This window comes from Macrobrachium nipponense, chromosome 32 (assembly GCF_015104395.2).
Source record: "Macrobrachium nipponense isolate FS-2020 chromosome 32, ASM1510439v2, whole genome shotgun sequence".
NCBI lineage: Eukaryota > Metazoa > Arthropoda > Malacostraca > Decapoda > Palaemonidae > Macrobrachium > Macrobrachium nipponense.
In genome coordinates, this window is record NC_061094.1 from 30,775,820 (window position 1) to 30,794,864 (window position 19,045).

A 19,045-nucleotide genomic window follows, 5' to 3' on the forward strand; every position below is an offset into this window, starting at 1 on the left:
GATATCCTGCGGTAGGATTTCTAAGCGGAATGGTTCAGGACACGATAACCAAGGACCAAGGACACGAAGGTAAGGTAAAGGGGCAAAATTTAATGTGGTATCCTTGTTGGCCTAGGATACTGCTACAGACTGCTTGGAACGACACGTGCATTCGTGATCGCATGACACCCCACGTATGTAAAACAAGTGATTCCTTGACCTAACTTAACAATGACAGACTCATAGCTTTCTGTAGTCTCAGGTTTCCAAAACAGGGGTATCCAAATAGATGTTAATAGGAGGAACTGGGGGGGAAAAAAAAGTGCCAACTTCGAAAAATCGTATGGTTCGTGAGAGATCATAGCAGTTTTTGAGATGTGGCGGGTGTTTCGTTGAAAAATCATGACAGTTCGTAGGCACATCGAGGTGGTTCAGCATGTTTAGTTTGCTTTAAAGTTGTAGACGATTCGTTGGCACATCGTAACAGCTCGTAACTAATACGCAGGCGAAAGTGGAGTGACTAAAAACAGGCAATAATTCTTAAATAAAACGGTTGAACATGCTGTCATGAACAGTTTGAGTGTGTGATGCTATATTGCCCACCAAATACAAATGAAATGACATTCAGTACGGACACAGCGCCCTTGTTGTTCAGTAATTTATCCCAGGAACTAAGAATATGAATGCAAAAACTTGGGTTAAAGAAGGAAATAAGACATAATGAAATTACGCCATACAAAAAACGATGAAAACCGACAGGGCTATTATAGGGGAGCCACTAATAACAATCGTAGACTTGAACTATAGAGAAATGGTGAAAGCCCGATCAGCAAAATAAAGTAACTTCCATTCTTATCTTTAAATTTGTTTAGTAAAAAAAATAAAATGGAAATGATAGAGGCCATAATTATGTGAACTGTGGGTCAACTTTATAATATATATATATATATATATATATATATATATATATATATATATATATATATATATATTTTACAAACACACACACAACACACACACACACACAATATATATATATATATATATATATATATATATATATATATATATGTGTGTGTGTGTGTGTGTGTGTGTGTGTGTGTGTGTGTGTATACAAAGGTGTTCGGTACCTCTAAGTAAGTACTGAGAGTGAAAACGCTAGTCCAAGTCCATCCTCCATGGAAGTTCAAGGCGCTTATGCGCCAATAGTCTGTCTTGTCCTGTTGGTCACCCACCCAAGAACTCCCAGGTCTGAACTTTAGATTCTGGTGTTACCTCTCCTGTTGTCTGTGAGTCTTTTTGGGATGACGGTGACATCTCTACCCTGACTGCAGCATGAACAGGGACATCATTCACTACTTAAATCAGGATGATCTTAGTGGGAGATTAGGTGAAATAGACAGTTCGTTTACCCTCCTTGAGATCGATCTTGGTTTATTGCCGGTGTAAGGTAGTTGAACATTCAGCTTCTGGTACATTACACACGCATATACATACACAACAACCAGGTACATACATGGCTGAACTCTGATTTCTAAGGAGAGTGAAGTGAGCTTAGATCCTCGGAGTAAGATAAACATCTGCGTATGCATACATAATACTTAAAATATTTGCGAGACTTTCTGAGCTTAGATCTAAAACTGGGATTATATATATGACTTAAATATATATACATATATATATGTAATATAATATTATATATATATATATATATATATATATATATATATATATGTGTGTGTGTGTGTGTGTGTGTGTTTATATGTGTGTATATATATATATATATATATATATATATATATATATATATATATATATAGAGAGAGAGAGAGAGAGAGACGAGAGAGAGAGAGAGCGTTACATTGCTTAGAGCAGCCTTCGATACATGACATCGCTTAGAGAATGCAGCCTTCGATACATGAAACATCAGCCTAGATGCAAACTGCAGCCCGTCCCGCTCCAAGTTGCTTAAATTGCTTAACGATCACAAAATGGTCCATCATTTACAATGTGCAAATGATGGAACATTTAGTGATTGTTGAGCAATTTAGTCTAGTGATGTCTTGCTCTTGCCATTTTTCTTTTCGTCGTCGCTTTCCTTCTTTACTAATTACCTGCGATTCTTAAGAAATGAGGCGAGAGTTGTAATTAAAGGAAAACAGCGAATGAAAGAAAAAGCCATTAAAGCAATTTTTCTTTTCTGGGAGATTCACCCACGCACGTCTACGCACGCGCAGCTGCATCCTCGCCAGTTAAGGCTGAAAAAATCCGACATGCAGTCTCATCTGTTATTCAGTGTGTTTCAGACGCAGGTGTAGATGCAGTCGTGAGTGTCATGTGATCTTCGGAGAATTTTGTAGGCCGTCAATAACAGTCAAGGCAATTAGGGTCAACAAACAATGAACGTAGTTCTGCGCAAGGTCTAGACCTAGGTTCTGCTATTACAGTTCATATAGGCTTCGTGACGACTCAGAGGCATTTGACAAAATTGCTTTTGGGCGGGTGTAATTCGAATCACTTCCCGTTGAAGCTTACTCCGAGGATTAGACTTAGTGCTCGGAATCTCTTCTAAGCTCGAACAAAGAAACAAGTTTCCAGTCGATGTTCCGTTAAAAAAAAAAAAAAAAAATGAGAGAGAGAGAAAAAAAGAGAGGAAGTATTCGAGTTTTCTGTATAGCGTATAATGCTACAGGAGCCGTAGCCCATGAAACTTTCAGCCATGACCTGGGGGGCCTGTCTTATAGCGTTGCCAGACGCATGATCATGGATAACTTCAACCTTAAATAAAAATAAAAACTACAGAGGCTAGAGGGTTGCAGTTTGGTATGTCTGATGATTGGAGGGTAGATGATCAGCATACCAATTTGCAGCCCTCTAGTCTCAGTAGTTTTTAAAATCTGAGGGCGGACGGACAGACAAAGCCATCTCAATAGTTTTCTTTCACAGAAAACTAAAAAGTATAATTACCATTAATACTACAGCAAGAACTTTTGTTAATATTTATCTTTAGCTTGCTTAAATCATTGAAGAAAGAAATAAATAAAGAGACGAGGAATAATAAAAAACAAACGAGATACGAGAGCCAGCTTCTGATTCTCAAATTTCGCGAAAGACATTTAATCAGGTCTATCTGGTTTTAACCCGACCCTTTCAAAACCACCTTTGTCCTCTGCTCGAGAGAAGAGTCATACTAATTCTGATTATTGTCTCTCTTTGTCTCTTATATATATATATATATATATATATATATATATATATATATATATATATATATATATGTGTGTGTGTGTGTGTGTGTGTGTGGTGGTGTACAGTATAAATATGTTACACATACGCTGTTAATTTTTTCTATTCTCAAATAAGCATTAAGCCATAAATTTCGTTCCATGTCAAATTTGGTTCACATCGGAGATAACTTACACTCAATGGGAATTGAAAGTGATAAGTACTTCGTTATGAGTGGGATTCGATTGGGTAACAACGAAAATACAGTGACTATGACCACTGATTTATATATATATAGTACGTATATAAATATGTTCTTATATATGTATACACACCTATATATACATATTCACGTTTGTTGCGCATGCGCTGTCTTTTTCTCTTCCTGATGCCATCATTACACAATTCTCAGGAGAGTTTTCCCTAACAACTGAATATTTTTTAAGGCAAATCTCTCTTGATTTAAGAAAAATAAAATAAGAGAGCGATGCGGAGGAAATAAACTGTCTGTACCAGTGAAAGGAAAAAATGCTAATACGGAATGAATTCTAGAAAAGTATATCGCATTTATAGTCTTTTGGAACACCTTTAATCATCTCGTCCATTGTTCTTTCACAGAAATAATTTACCAGTGGTGTACAAAAACGAAATCAGTCCCAACCTCTGCATTCAAACTGAGAGGATGGTGACAATATCTGCTTTTCCTTCCTTTTGTATATAATTATTATCACTGCTTGTGACTCAGAGCTTCACAGATCAACGATACTGCTAAGCTAAGCTAAGCTAAGCGAAGCGTGGCCCAGTAGGTTCTTTTAATAAGTGTCCCTTCGACCCTTAGCTACAACCCCTTTCGTTTCATTTGCCGTACCTCCGTTTGTATTCTCTTTCTTTCCATCTTGCTTTCCACCCTCTACTAACAATTGTTTCGTGGCAACTGTGAGGTTCTCCTATTACACCTGTAAAACTTTTTTTTTTTTTTCTCAGTTTCTCTACTTGCGTAGAATGACCTCATAGGACCCAGTGCTTGGCCTAAATTTTATCTTCCAGTTTGTTCCTGGAATGTACAAAGAGGAGGCTCACTAAAAACCGACGCATTTCCTTCTGTGTGATCATGTGAGAGTGTTCATTTTGCTTTCCCACGGATGCTTTCATATTTGTAGGTATTGCCACGTAAATCACGTTGGAGTAATTATATTAACGGTAGGTTATAAATTTAAATGACGGATCATCAGAGAAGATATCTATTGTAAAGTTGTAGACCCATTTTAAACGAGTGAAAGTAAGAAGAAATATTGTAGTAATTGCTGCCTTTTTAGTACATTCGTTTGTAAAATGTTTCTTTTCTTTATACAAGCCTGTTGAACCAACATCTCTTATGAGAGAGAGAGAGAGGTTATCGGGTGAGCTTAGTATTTCCATCCTGTTAACAGCTGGTCCATCCTGTTTCCTCTGTCTGTTGCAAAGGTATAACTAAACAAATACGCTTGTTTGCACCGGTGGGAGGGATGTTGGAGCCGGCACCTACACTGTAGTTTGTGCATTAGCCGCCATTGGCGCTGGTGTGGTGATGGATGCGCGACTTAAGCTGTTCTGTCTCTTGGGCTATTGAAAAAAGAACAAGAAAGCCAGCAACGGTCTTAGTAATAATGACGATGGTGATGGAGCAATGACGTACAGAAACAAGAAAGAAAACACGATGACCGTTGATTTCAAATGAATACTGGGCGGAGCCAATGCAGGCAAACAGTCAAGGTCAGGTGATCAGAATCTTGTCAGGACAGTCAGTCACAGTGCGCCTCCCTTGTTGTCAGATGACTGCTTCGCGCAGTTATGACTTTACGGTTTTCCTTCGAAAGAAACAGAAAGGATGAAAATCAAACAATAATGTGATGAAAGTGAGTTCTTCCCGTCAAAAGTCACAGAAAGAGAGAGTAAAGAAAGTAACATAATCTAACCACCTTTTGGTCAACCAAACCCAAGGTTAAGATGATGACGCTTGAATGTGTGAGTTGCAGCCAATAAGGTGAGTTGATAAGGTGCAATATCCTCCTCCTCCTCCTTCCCCGTATCAAGTCGACTGACTTTAACTGAGTAATTCATGGCGAAGATTTGCTTTTGCACTTTGGTTTTGGATGTGGGAGTGAAATGGTTTCTAAAACAATAAAAAATGCGTTAGGAGATGTCCAACGAGTTAAAATATTTGAAACTCAACGTAAAGAAATATGCTGATAATCTGTAAAGGACGCACGCTTATATATATATATATATATATATATATATATATATATATATATATATATATACATATATATATATATATATATATATATATATCTATATATATATATAATAGCCTGTGTGTGTGTGTGTGGTGTTGTGTGTGTGTGTGTGTGTGTGTGTGTGTGTGTGAGAATGACGTTTTATAGCCAGAATAACTACCTAAGTTGCAAAACATGCTTTAAAAACTGATGTCAGTGAAGTGACGTGTTTACATCTGCTGTGAATCATATCTATTTTGGAAATGCATGAAGGGCGTCTGTATTTATTATAATAATAGATTCCCTATGTCAGTCAGGTGTTGCCTGGAATAACTGAAGTAGGGAGCACTCGACATCATTTCCTGTTTATTGTTTTTTGCTAGTTAACATATATACCCGGTTCTATTGTTCCGGTAACTGCGTCGCTTTAGTTGTCATATTTAGGTGTTCATACTTCCGATGTGGATCGTATGAATGTATTTCAACCTTTGGTCTGTACCTCTTGGTTTGTAACCGTTTTCTATGTCTCAGGTTGCGTGTTATGGTGTGTACACCGAGGTACATTTTCTCTTTTTAACGTTTCCTTTTTTAATTTGAAAGAAGTGTTTAAAAAGCCCAGTTAAAAGAAAAATGACAATAATAAAAAATTTCGGCAACGGTAATTTCAACAATGAGATGTCTACTGCCTCCAAACAGTAATTCCATCATTATCGTTACCTTTTGTCTTTATCTCAAGCCAGTCGGCTTCATTGCTTACAGTATTTCCTAGATCACAATGCTTTGTAGTTAACGTTCCTTATTTACAATAGAGTATTCCTTAGTTGCTAGCAATACTTGCTGATATAGAAGGTTCTCTATAATGTAATGATATCACTGTATAGGATATTTCCTAGATTGTAACTTCTACTAACAAAATTTCTGTCAACGCAGGTTTCAAATAGTATTGTCGTTTTCAAAATAACTATTGACGCTGGAGCTCCTTAATTCAAAACGCTTTCTGAATAATGATGTTTGCTAACACAGATGCCCTGCTTTACAACGTTAATAACTAGAATCGTACTCTACTCACAAAAAACAAATAATATTCTTTGTGTAATATGAATATATAAATAATATCCATACTCAAATCCTTTCATAACATTTTTTATTCTTAAAAAATGCTTCCCGCCTTTGAGTAGTACCGTGCCTATAAAAAAAATGAATGAATAAATAGAACCCCTAGTCTAACATTGATGTTAATGAGAAATTAAACTCCTCGGATTTCTTATTTGAGCTGAGAGCTGGAAACCCTAATGCTTCCGTTTCTCTTTTATCCCATAGATACTAAGATTTCTGCCTTCTGCAACCGCCGTAGGAACTCTCTTTGATGGGTATGTCAGCTTTGTTTAGTAGTCTGTCTAGTTATACCAGTGGTTCCCAAACTGGAGTCCGCGGACCGCGGGCCGTCTAGGGGAGGGCACTAAGGGGTTCGCGACGCAATGGAAAAAATTGATATTTTTTCAACACCAGAAAGAAATATACATATAATAAAAATATAGACATCACTGATTCTCTATCATTCTAGTGTCGGTGTTATCGATATTTCGGTGCGCAAGCAGCTATAACAGATTCACATCAACCGTGCATCTGATGTCTAGGCCAGTCCCTTACGAGCTCCTGACTAGCAGTTGATAAGACAATGACAGGGCTGGAAACTCTCAGTCTCTCTCGAGAGATCATATGGGTAGGATTTATGTTCCACCTCTCCTGAGGGATACGTCTTTCAAAAGTATCCCTCAGGAGAGGTGGAACACCCTGCCTAAGTGAATTCTCTCGAGAGACTGAGAGTTTCCAGCACTGTGATAGACTTATCAATAGCCAATCAGGCCTAGATGTCAAATGCACGGTTGATGTGAATCTACTATAGCTTGCGCATCTCTATTACAGTATTATTTACTATATCACATAAGCTTAATTTCAAATGTTATATATTTACTTATACTCCCATTGTGCAGGAATATGCAATTATAAATATACTACGTTGTACTGGGTACCCCGGTATGGTAATGATAAATTTTGATTGGTAATGGGGCGGGACCCATCATATTTGGGGGTCATTGGTATGGTCAAGTTTGGGAACCACGGCACTAGTATATAATAATCATCTTATTGCTTAATATGGCTTATGATTTTCCATTAATATTTTTTCACCGCATTCAGTTTCGAATTGCAATTTCCTCTTTTTATTCATGCTTCCGTCCTTTGTGTGTGTGTGTGTGTGTTCTGTATATTTAATTTTACATGTCCGCATGGATATTCACTGCAAATATATGCCCATGAATATATTTTCAGGAACAGACAAAAAGGAAGAACACTGGCAATACAGTTACATAGGGGGCATAAGTATTTTGCCTGTAAACATTCCCTATGGTCAACGTATCATTGCTGATTCACAATGTGATATCAGTATTATAGAGGACCTAAAACCTTTATAAATAAAGTTTCATATATATATATATATATATATATATATATATATATATATATATATATAAATAATCAAGATATTAAAATATGCGAAGATGAGAGAACTGCTTACTCAAGGAGTAGAGTTTTATTTATTTTATTTTTTTTACGAACTATTGATTAACGGAACAAAATAGAATTGCCTAAGGGAATACACAAACCGTTACAATTCAAGTTGTTTTTATGTCTGCATACCATAGTTTCCGTCACATAATACTAAGTCAGTGTCCCCTTCTCACAACTCTTCTTTTAGTTTCCTTGTGTATCTGACTTTACTGTATCATTTCGCTGTCTCTTCCTCCTCTGCAATACCAATGACGTATTTCACTTTCCTCTAGATTTCTTGTGTGTATCATTTGGCTATATCTTCTGTCCTTCTTCTGCAAAAGCAATGATGCCACGCTGAAGTATTCCCTGCAGATGCGTTGTCAGGCGTCGCCTCCCACATCCCGTGGTCATGGCTCTGGCGGAGGGGCGTCGTCCTCCTGCTGGTGGGTGTCGTTGTCTTCAGCCTCTTCTTCAGTGACTCGCCACCAACCAAAGGTCAGCCCATTTCATTAATTATTTGATGTTTCGCATAAACAAACACGTAGGGTGTTAGTGCCGTCAGTGCACCTCATGTAGTGCACTGTAGGCATTACTTAAGTTTCTGTGCAGCTCCTAGCTGCAACCCCTTTCGTTCTTTTTACTGTACCTCCTTTCATATTCTTCTTCCATCTTACTTTCCACCCTCTCCTAACAATTGATTCATAGTGCAACTGCTTTGATGTTTTCCTCCGGTTACACCTTTCAAACCTTTTACTATTAATTTCCGTTTCAGCGATGAATGACCTCACAGTTCCCAGTGATACATTAAAGATACATTATTAGGCCTTTGGGCTAAATGCTGTATTCCATTCCATTCCACATGGAAAAGACAAAGCATTGTCTTTTTCCCAAAAGGCTCAAAGCCTTCACAATAGCACATGCTTTCAGTAAATTACACAGATATATGTCATCTTTAAATATGAATACTGCCGCATTAGTGCGCATTCTATATTTGTAAACCTTGTGTATTAGCTGTTAAATACTCTTCCTAATTAAAAGAATATGGGAAAATAACCGCCTACTGTTTTTTTTACACTCGAGAGTTTGGAAATTTCACAGAATATTTTTTTATAACAGTTATTGTTTCTTAGGTTTTATCCTAAAAAAAATTCTAATCTTTTTAGATTGCTCCTGGCAATTTTATCTAAATGGTACAGAACGAACTTAGTAGTAATCAAGACCCAGTTGGAGCCTTGAGTCAAGAGAGCCTTACAGAAACTTTTCCATGCGACAGATCCACCGCCAGCAGCCTTGAGCAAGGAAACCAGAGAAATCGAAGTCTCGTCGTCACAAGAAAGCAAGAACGACTTGGAACCGGCCACATTCAACCCTGCCGTCTACCCAACTCCGTTCATTTGCTCAGAGCCATCTTGCCCTCCTTGTCCAGTGGATACTCTGTCCTCTCCAGCGGCACCTTCGACCGCCTCTGACCCTCTGCTCAGCGTCGAGTACAGGAGGAGGTTGGCCGATGCTATTGCCAACGTTCAGCTTCAGATAAGTCGAGTGGCAGGTAAGGAATTTGGGAGTCAATTTCATTTAAAGGCATGTTCTCTCCAGGTCTTGACTCTACATAACATTTTTCGATTTCTAAATTAACCTTTCCATTCTGTTATAGTTGCAGCTATGAAAGTTTAATACTTCATTAATGAAACCGAAAACTTGCTCTCAGAAAATTAACTTGGATCGTTTTCCAGATTCTAATATCTCAATCTGCCATGGTCAACCTTCCACTGGTTATTGTTCAAACACGTTCCTCCACTATCCATATCAACGTTTATAATCCCTTCTCCCTGTTTCTGTATTCACCTAACATCTTATTCTCGCTCACATTTACATTCAATGCATCCTAATTTTTTTTATTCACGTTTGATTGGTCCTTATTTCCTGCATCTTGCCTGTCGCATCTACGATAAAAAGCGTCAACTGCTTCAAGTTCAGAGTATTGTCTCTTTTTTTGCCTCCCTGGGAACAATTCCTAAACAAGGCGGCTCTTCAGGTTTTGATTGATTATTTTATGAGTAGTCTGTCCAAGTCTAAGAAAAGATGAAATCGTCAGTAATAAACATAGAAATCTGGACTCTTCTATGCTAGTGATTTTGTGGTTTAATTTTGATCCACTTAAGGTATCATTCAGTATATTACTAAGTCGCATTTTCAAATTCGTCACGTGCTTGACTGGTACTATACCGTGCCCTATCTCTTCTCTTTCATCTTGCTTGATTTCTGCTCTTTTAACTTTTTTTCTCTCTTCCATTTTCTGTAGATGTTGAATGAACTGTGAAATCTATCTCTTTGTCTCTCACCCAGCAATTATTATTCATAATAAACAATTGTCTGCATAATGTATCTTTTCATAATTTGGTTCGCATACACAAATCTTTGTTAAGCCATTGGCAGTTTTTCAGCTAATATTTTTTTCTCTTATTATGAATATTATTTTTTTCTTATATTTCTGTGGGAGTCTTTTCTTTTTATTTTCCATCAATAGAGAAACTTTCCAGTATGTATATGGCTGGATTGCCACTTTTATGGAAAGACGTGTGCTCTTCATTTCCTAAAGACGTTTCAGCGTCCCAAAAAAAATTTTTGTTTAATTTTATTCGAAATTTTCACACGGCTTGAAGATGAAACAATTTAACTTTATCTTAAAGTCTATTATATGTTCATTATAACCTTTCTAACAACATGTCATAAGTCGTCCTAAAATTCGACTAAATTATTATTCCTGTTGATACCCAGTTAATGACGATACTCTTTTGTTCTGAAAATGATACAAGCCCTTGTCTTTATCTTGTCCTAGGTTATTTTTTAATGGACTTACAGTTACTAAGTCTGCTTTTTGGTTTTTTGTTTCCAGGCCGCCAAGCAATGGTGGATGGCAAATGGGCCTTGACTTTAGGGGCTATAGTAGACGAGCTGGACCCGAGAAGAATCCTTTCCTTGAACTCCACTGTGGATTTCGAGGGTAACAAAACTGCGTCATCCGCAAACAGGACCAGGCACGTCTGCCCTGAAGTCTTCATGGGAAAGAGATACGATCATCCTTTTTATCAGCATGGCATGGAAACTTCCAATTGCTCCGACGTCCCTGATTTCAGCCAGACACTGACAGCTATCCTTCCTGCCCAGTCGTGGTTACCAAGTGATGCTAACTTTATCATTTCGAAACTTAGCAAACTATATGATATTCCCATTATTGCTTTAGTGTCAAACAGAACAACTTTGAAGTTTAAGCAGAAGAACATCAAGATTTTGGTAGCTAGGAAAAATTACTCAGAGGCCACCTTGCTCAATGGGCTGATGAAGCTGTCAAGAACTCCTTACGTGTTTCTTGGGTCTTCTCTGACCCATTTCACTAACCAGTCCTCCTTAGAGAGACTGGTGAGAATTCTGGACGAAACGGAACACGTAAAAGTTGTTGGTGGTGCTGCTCGAGATGCCCATGGCCACTGGATTCACGGCTGCCTTCAGCAGAAAATGAGCAACTATAGGGCTACGTATACCATAGGTTACTACTACTCTAAGAGCGAATGTATGTACTGCGACGATCTGCTAACCCCATTTGTAACTACGAGAAAACTTGTGGCTGAAATCCCTTTCTCAGAGGGGTTACATGGACCCGCTCTTTTCCGTGACTGGTTTGCTAAAGTTCGTGAGGCAGGTCACTTGACAATGACCTGTCCCGATGTCATGTTTTTCGTGAATAACCATGCATCGATGACTGGCAGTGACTGGCAGATGATGGCTCAGCAATGGGCTCTCCAGGAAATTCATTCATATACAGATGAAGTGCATTCATTCACATGTGACAGTGTTAACATAAAATGTGACAACTTGCGTTCAATTACAAAATCTCTTTTGTTGCCACCTTGTTGTATCGAAGACGCCCACAAGGACGTTGGTTTTCTTATTGACTTCGCTGACAGCCGCGGTTTACAATACGAGTTACAAGCTGGCTCTGTCTTGGGAGCTGTGAAATTCGGCTCTTTTCTGCCGTGGGATATGGACCATGATATCTTCGTGGAGTGTAAAGACTTTAAGACTTGGACTAAAGAATTCAGTATCTTTTCCAAGACCTTCAACTGCACCCCGAAAGTCAAGTACAAGAATACATTCCTCAAGATATTTTGCCGTTCATTTACTCTCGATATATTCTGTAGGAGTCGCATGAGCAAAATTTTCCTGCCGGAGGAGTACCAAGATATACCGACTACTATCTGGTATGGAGGTCGATGGACCAAAGTCGTGTCGAATCCTGGCCTCTTCAGCCGAAACAGTATAGGGTCAGAGATCCTGAAGCACATGCAACATTCCACCCACTTCACGGACGCCGAAACGAACCGCGGGTATGGAAGGGCCGGTGTGTGGCTTCCCTGCAAAGTTCCCAAACACCATTCCTGTCTTGATCGATACCCGGCTGACGGGAGCTTACCATTTCTTCGTTAGGAAAATATTCTTTTGTACCTTGTTGAGATCAGCGTGATCTGCATAGCATGTTGAAATAATCTTTATTTCATGCCTCATTCATTCTCATCTTTTATAGCAATTCGTGTGTAATGAAGTAATAAAGATAAATGATTGTTTCAAAATTTTTTGCTAGCAAGGGTATTTGGTGTGCTGTTTGTTTAACGTCTACTAATCGTCTCGAGAGGAGGTTTAGTTTGCTCAATTCACTTCAAAGAAGAGCATTCTAAACAGGCGTATATGACCCTCTTTAAAAAAAACGTAGAAACCAATGGCAAATACTTTTGATAAACGTTAGGAAAATAATGACTGAAAAGTTTAGTGTTGTTATGAGGAGGTCGAGTGAAGTTTTTTAAAGTGACAATTTTTTAGAAGGACGATAAGTTTGAAATCTTTCTTTAGTGTTGTTTCAAGTCCCACACTGAAAAATATAGCAGCACGCTGTGACCGGTGCAGAATCATTCTTTTTATTTACTATGGCAGCAAATATATGCCAAGTAATACACTGGATACAGTCCACTTCAAATACATGTTTATCATTTTGAACATTATGTTCCTGGAGCAGTTGGTAGGTTTCAGTAGATATGACTAAAGCACCGTAGCCTGCTGGCCACAGGCCTAGCCTATTTCTAAAACTGTAAATTATCCACTCATATTCAAATCAAGAAGGGAAAATTTCTATTCGAGGTTAATCATACTAAGAGTGTTTCGATTTGATTTGCATTACTATTAGTCAGGAAGTAGTATTGGAAAACCTTTCTCCAAAGAGACTACTCTATGGCTGCAATTCCTTAGGCAAGATGCTAACAGATACCCAAAAATATAAAGTAAAATAAAAAGTTGCGTAAGTCTGCCTTTACCCATTTACCATCACGATAGATAAAAATCGATCTCGCCTCATGCAAATGTACATATGGTATAGCTATCGAAGACATGTATCTAGTAGAACTGAAATCAGTTCATCGTAACGGAGTAAACTATTAAGCGTATTTGCTTGATGGGAAACATTTATATTAAACTTACTGGTCTCAGGCACCAAGTCTATAAATACAGAATCCAAACAATGAATTCCTACCTTTTCACCTTCCTAATTTGTGCATTTTTTTTTTTTTTTTTTTTTTTTTGTACAGTTTCTACTGATATCCTTGAAAATCTGAAATAGGGAATAATTTGAAGGAATTCTTGTAATCACGTGCAAAAAGAACTTTATTTTTAGATTAAACAGTGTAAACATGAAAAGGCAGCCAGAAGTATTGTCAAAACCGGTTTAAAGCCATGAAGAATCAAGAGGATTAAACATAAGGTTTACATCCCAAGAGCGTTACATTCTGTACATGAAGCTCAATCAGACAACTGACGGATGTTTGAAGGCAGCCTGGCAGAGAAAAATGACTTTTCACGAAAAAACATGTGATAATTAGCTACTTGAATTGCTTCATTCTGTATATGACAGGTCAAGCAAGAAGGCTGATCAAAGGAATAGCGAAATCTATAATATTTAACTGCGCTACAAGGAAAAAAGTGGAAGTGAATGAAAAAACAGTTCTTATGCATTTTAGATAGATACGTAGTAAAAGCATAATCTTGAGTTAAGTCAGATAATAATAAAATGATTAAATCATAAGGTTATATTAAAAGATAACTGACACTAGAGAGAAAACACAAATACTACAGTTGACACAAAACCCTCGCATCCTTCCCCCAAACACTCGACCATTGAAAGAACAAACACTGAGTTCGTTCTCGAGTTTGCTTTTTAAAAACAAACCACTCGACATGAACTTTTGTGTTTTTACTACAAAATTTGACAGCAAGGTATAGACGCTCACTTCGGAAGCAAAATAAAAATAAATAAATATATAAAAACAATGAGGAGGCTTTTTGTTATTGTAATGCCCTCTCCATTGACTCTTGGAAAGGGAACGTGAGAGTACTCCAGGTTTCACTTAAGATATTAAGCAAGTCTGGATGAGAGAGGTAAAAATGAGATATTATGAAGGCAGTGGTGAACTCCATTGTAAAATCGTTACTCTTCAAACCGCGGCATCATATTTGTTGTAGAGTCATGTACATATGTTGTCTGTACAACTCTTGATTCATAAATAATCTTTGTTCCTTGTAGAAATGGGTAAGGTGAAGGTCTGACAACTCAGGAGATTATATGGAGAGGCTTGAGAACTACAGGAAAATAACTTTCAATCAATTATACCAGGGAACGTAGAATGATACCCTAGTGAAAACCTTAGACGCACGAGAGACTTGTTTTCAAGTTGCAATTTACCACTCACTTTGGCCAGACCTGTTAGAATTCTGCCAAAATCATCACTTATCACTTCTCGCGAGAGAGTGATTGTTTCAATTAGTCAGTTTTGAAACTGAAACAATTCTCGCCCACATTGCAGCATTTCCGTCCGTTACTAGAATTCGCCGTCGAAATGTAGTTTGTGGGTGTGCGTCAAGTCTCATAAAGCTAGTGGCAAAACTGCGAGATTAACTTAGTGATAAATATGTCATTCCAAACAGAAAGGGATGTGATGATCTCGCATACAAGTTTGCCCTAAATATTGAGAAGTCATGATTAAAAGAACGAACAGATGATCCATTAAAATTTGAAGTTTGTTACCGGGAGGTGAAGTTTGTTGCCGGGAGGAAGAGAAATGAAAAGAATCGCAAGACGTGCGGTTAATTCGGTCACTGGGTCTTGTAAGGCGAGAGTTCGTACTTACAGGGTACGTTTATATATTCCTGCAGTCTTGTTACTGCTAAGAAAAAAAGAAATTGACTTTATGTTCAATTATGAATATAACTGAATTATTCAATGGTCATATTGAGTAAATCGATTTAAAGTTGGGTTGAAGAATACCGGGTGCTAGACCATGACCCCCTGGCTAGACCCACTAGGCGATGGAGAGATGAGCCAGTAGACGGGAATTGTTGTAAAGGACGTATTCTGTATGCTTTAAAATTTTTTTTTTTTTTTTTTTTTTTTTTTTTTTTTTTTTTTTTTTTTTTTTAGAACTGTAAACCACTTCCATTTTTAACTTTTCGGGTGTCTGATCATTTATTCCAATATGTTTCGTCTTCAAATTATCTTTCATCTATTTTTCTAGTGCTCACTTGTTTTATTTTAAATTTGACATACTTTAGCTGCATATTAATTGAAACTAACAAAAAAATTGTTGTATAAAGTTTTAATGAAATGAATACATGTATAATGCATATGACGGTCGTTTTATGAGCAAGCTTTTAAGTTTAATAAAGGTTTTTATTTATTCATTTTTGTACAATAAACTTTCTTTTTTTAACGCTGTGATTATTTTGATCACTGGGTTGCAAAGGTTATAAGGAAATTACATTTTCTAAAACTGATATAATACAATTCCTGTTTACATCAAGGACATTCCTTCGTATAGATAAAAAAATGTCAATATGTTAGAATACAGAAATATAGCTGAGTCATACTTTATACGTTCGATTATTGCCAATGATACGTAAACTCATCATGCGCAGCTTGTCTGGCGAGACTCCTAGAATCAATAGCGTTAGTACCATGACCCCATTGCCTCCAGAACACAAGCGTAAACGCTGTGTACGTAGGACCAAATTTCGTTAATTTTCACCTTCAAAGATGTATCATATTATGAGATATGTCAGCGTTTGGAGGTAAAGTGTAAAGCAGTAAGAAGAGGTCTGGTATAGACTCTGTTCAACCAACAGAGGGAATATATAAATCAGAATAATCAATGCATAGAACGAACAATAATTTTGGAGGTTCCAAGATTGTATTTGTGAGAAATAAGAGATGAAAAGCAAATCACACGCAATTTTAAGGTACTTACTATTCATAAATATTCTGTTAAACCCGTTTCCAGAATACATCTAAAGTATGAAGGAAATTATAAATAAATTAACCTTATTTCGCATTCGTGAAAAGGCTGACTTGCTGCATGCCCGGAATTCAAAGACCAATGAGAAATCCGAATTCCCAATACAGTTTCCGTAGGGCGAGGCCACACCAGACGCGGCGAGCTTGGAGGTTGCAGGGAAGAGGTTTCCCAACTTATCGCGGCAGTTTGAATCATTGGGTATCTTATGCGGGTGGCCACATAAGACTAGCGGGACGGCTCGACCCTCTGCAGTTGCCGCCAAGCGATGTAATGTTTTAAAATACCGCGGCGGTTACTGGCGTCTTCTCCCAAAACCCCATTTACTATATGATTATGGGCTAGTTACTTGAATGGTTACTTCTCTTTATTAATTATATTGATCGCTAAGTTGTGAAGTTAGTTCCCTTATTACGGAACTTTCATTTGTAACCTAGAAATTGTTTAAAGCATATATTATCATTGTTAAGTAACTGATATTAGCATAGAAACTTTTATGTATAAGCGATACATTTATTTTGTGTTCAGTAACAATATCGAGTTAATTATTCCATATCTGTAATGCATACTCAAATTAGCAGTTATTTCAACACCTCTCATTTGTGTACTTTCAGACTGCGTTCATTGTTGTTTTCAATAAAGAGTCAAGCAAATAGACCGAGTTCTTTTATGGTCTAAATGCTTTCCCATGGGGATGAGTTCATTACTGAATTTAAAATGAATATTTCAAAAGAACCACAATACATTAATATACCCTCCAACTTGACATGGTCACTAACGTGCAGATGAACAGGCAATCGATTAGTTGCCGAAGTGTCACCTGTTCAGTCGGTCGTGGCTACATAAGAATCAATTAATTAGGGAAGTGTTCCGGAGGAGAGCCTTGTGGGATCCCCGTGATCCACTCCATAAAATTTCATCTTTTTTTTTTTTAAGAAATGGAAGAAGTAGAATAGAACGAGTGACCCTCAAATGTGGCCCTCAGTGTCATGCATCCGAGTCCCAATCTCTACGTAAACTTAAAGGTGCCAATGCACTCAGCCACTCACAAATAAGCCTTGTCCAGCTGCATCGATTTTATAACTATACGAATTATCTGATCACCTGAAGATTAGCGACCCCTAATACCTCTCCTGAAGAAAATCTACCTCAATATTTTCCTCCTGAAGAAAAGCGACCCCAATATTTTCCACCTGAAGATAAACAACCGCTGCTTGTTGGTGCGTCCAATCTTCAGGTGACCCACTTTAGCTCATAATATTATAGAAAAAAGGAGAAAAAATATAGATATAACACAAATTTAGACAAACAATCAATAGTTAATTAAAAGCGTATTGTCTTGCAATTTCAGTACAAAAATAATCAAACCTACTGTAACCCCTGTGGCTAGCGCGTGCAGCGCAACATTGCCTCTTGCCAGAACATACTGAGCTTGCCAAGAATGTTTAAATATGCGGATAAGGCGTGAAGCGCCGTTCCGCCACGGCCTTACTGTAACCCCTGTTAATTCCTCACCTTAGAAAAGCGACCCCAATATATTCCACCTGAAGAAAAGCGACCCCAGCGTGTATTGGGGTCGCTTTTCTTCAAGTGATCCGAATTCTCAATGCAGCAGCATCACTGATTTCTGAAATATTAGTGGCACTTTGTACTTTCTTCATTAATGTTAACAGTGGATGTACAAGCTAAACTGAATTTTCCTTGTGTTACTTTCTTTGATGTAAAGTTTACCATTGTACTACTTTTCTTTAAAAATACCGGTAAATTCTTTTATTTCAACATAATGCAGCCAATTATTAATTTAGTTTTATATAATTTGCAATTAATTCTGGTTCCTTTGTTTTTCTAAGTATCATCAAGGAAGTAACCCTATAACTGTTAGTTTTGCAATAATAAAAAGTTAAAATCCACATTTTCTTTTCGCTTCCCTTAAAGTAATATCTGTAAGAGAAGTAAAGAGAAAATATGGATTTTAACCTTTTATTATCACAAAATTCCCTGCCAATGAGGTTACTACTTCCTGAAAGATACTTCGGGAGAGATGGGTTGTCGTTTGTTTTGTGAGACTGATTTGTACTATTGCAAGCAAAGAATCAAAAGACCGTTGGGTCATACGTAGTCTATCGTCAAGTTTAACACTTAGGTTTTCTATTAAAGGCAATTTCCTATCCAAACGTGACAATGACTTATTTGCATAGAAGTATTATATCTTTGACGGCTGAGAGTGACGCGTGGGAGGGAGGGTGGCGTTTCTGGTGTGGCCATGTATCATTTTGACGCTGCTCTCCCGCCCGCATATTCCTGAAGTCTGGATGGAAATAGACCCCTCTCGGATATTAGACCCAATCAGAGCGTGTTTTGGAGCGGTGACGTTGTGAGACTCCGCCCTCCTTAGTGTTACCACCTATAAACTTTTCTTAATTCTTGCAAAAGCACCAGTTTTGAAAATATTCTTATATAATAACGTTATAATATTGTAAATATATTAGTTATTATAGATGCATACAGAATATATGTATCAACTATGCTATACCAGTTAGCATTTACGCCGGAGCTTATTATTATAAAAAGGTACTGAAGAGTCTGAGTACGCGAGGTAAATGGCACCATTTGCTCAATGTAAACAAACCGGCCATCTGCTGT

The 19,045-nt window shown here is 37.6% G+C and overlaps 1 protein-coding gene across 5 annotated transcripts in view; it reads left to right on the forward strand.

The window, feature by feature from the left end:
* LOC135207306 (uncharacterized) overlaps positions 1 to 12,643 on the forward strand; it is a 12,823-nt gene extending 180 nt beyond the window's left edge. Inside the window, exons 1-5 of one of the 5 annotated variants that reach the window (XM_064238988.1) lie at positions 1 to 74; positions 6,783 to 6,832; positions 8,388 to 8,510; positions 9,289 to 9,564; positions 10,912 to 12,643. The exon at positions 1 to 74 is cut by the window's left edge and continues 180 nt beyond it. In XM_064238988.1, the coding sequence (XP_064095058.1) occupies positions 6,829 to 6,832; positions 8,388 to 8,510; positions 9,289 to 9,564; positions 10,912 to 12,500 (1,992 nt within the window). In that variant the 5' untranslated portion in view covers positions 1 to 74; positions 6,783 to 6,828 and the 3' untranslated portion in view covers positions 12,501 to 12,643. Of the gene's footprint in view, positions 75 to 2,281; positions 2,306 to 4,296; positions 5,228 to 6,782; positions 6,833 to 8,387; positions 8,511 to 9,288; positions 9,565 to 10,911 lie in introns of those variants that run through there. The other 4 variants (XM_064238986.1, XM_064238989.1, XM_064238987.1 and 1 more) reach the window with 4 other exon arrangements.
* The last annotated feature ends 6,402 nt before the right edge of the window (positions 12,644 to 19,045 follow it).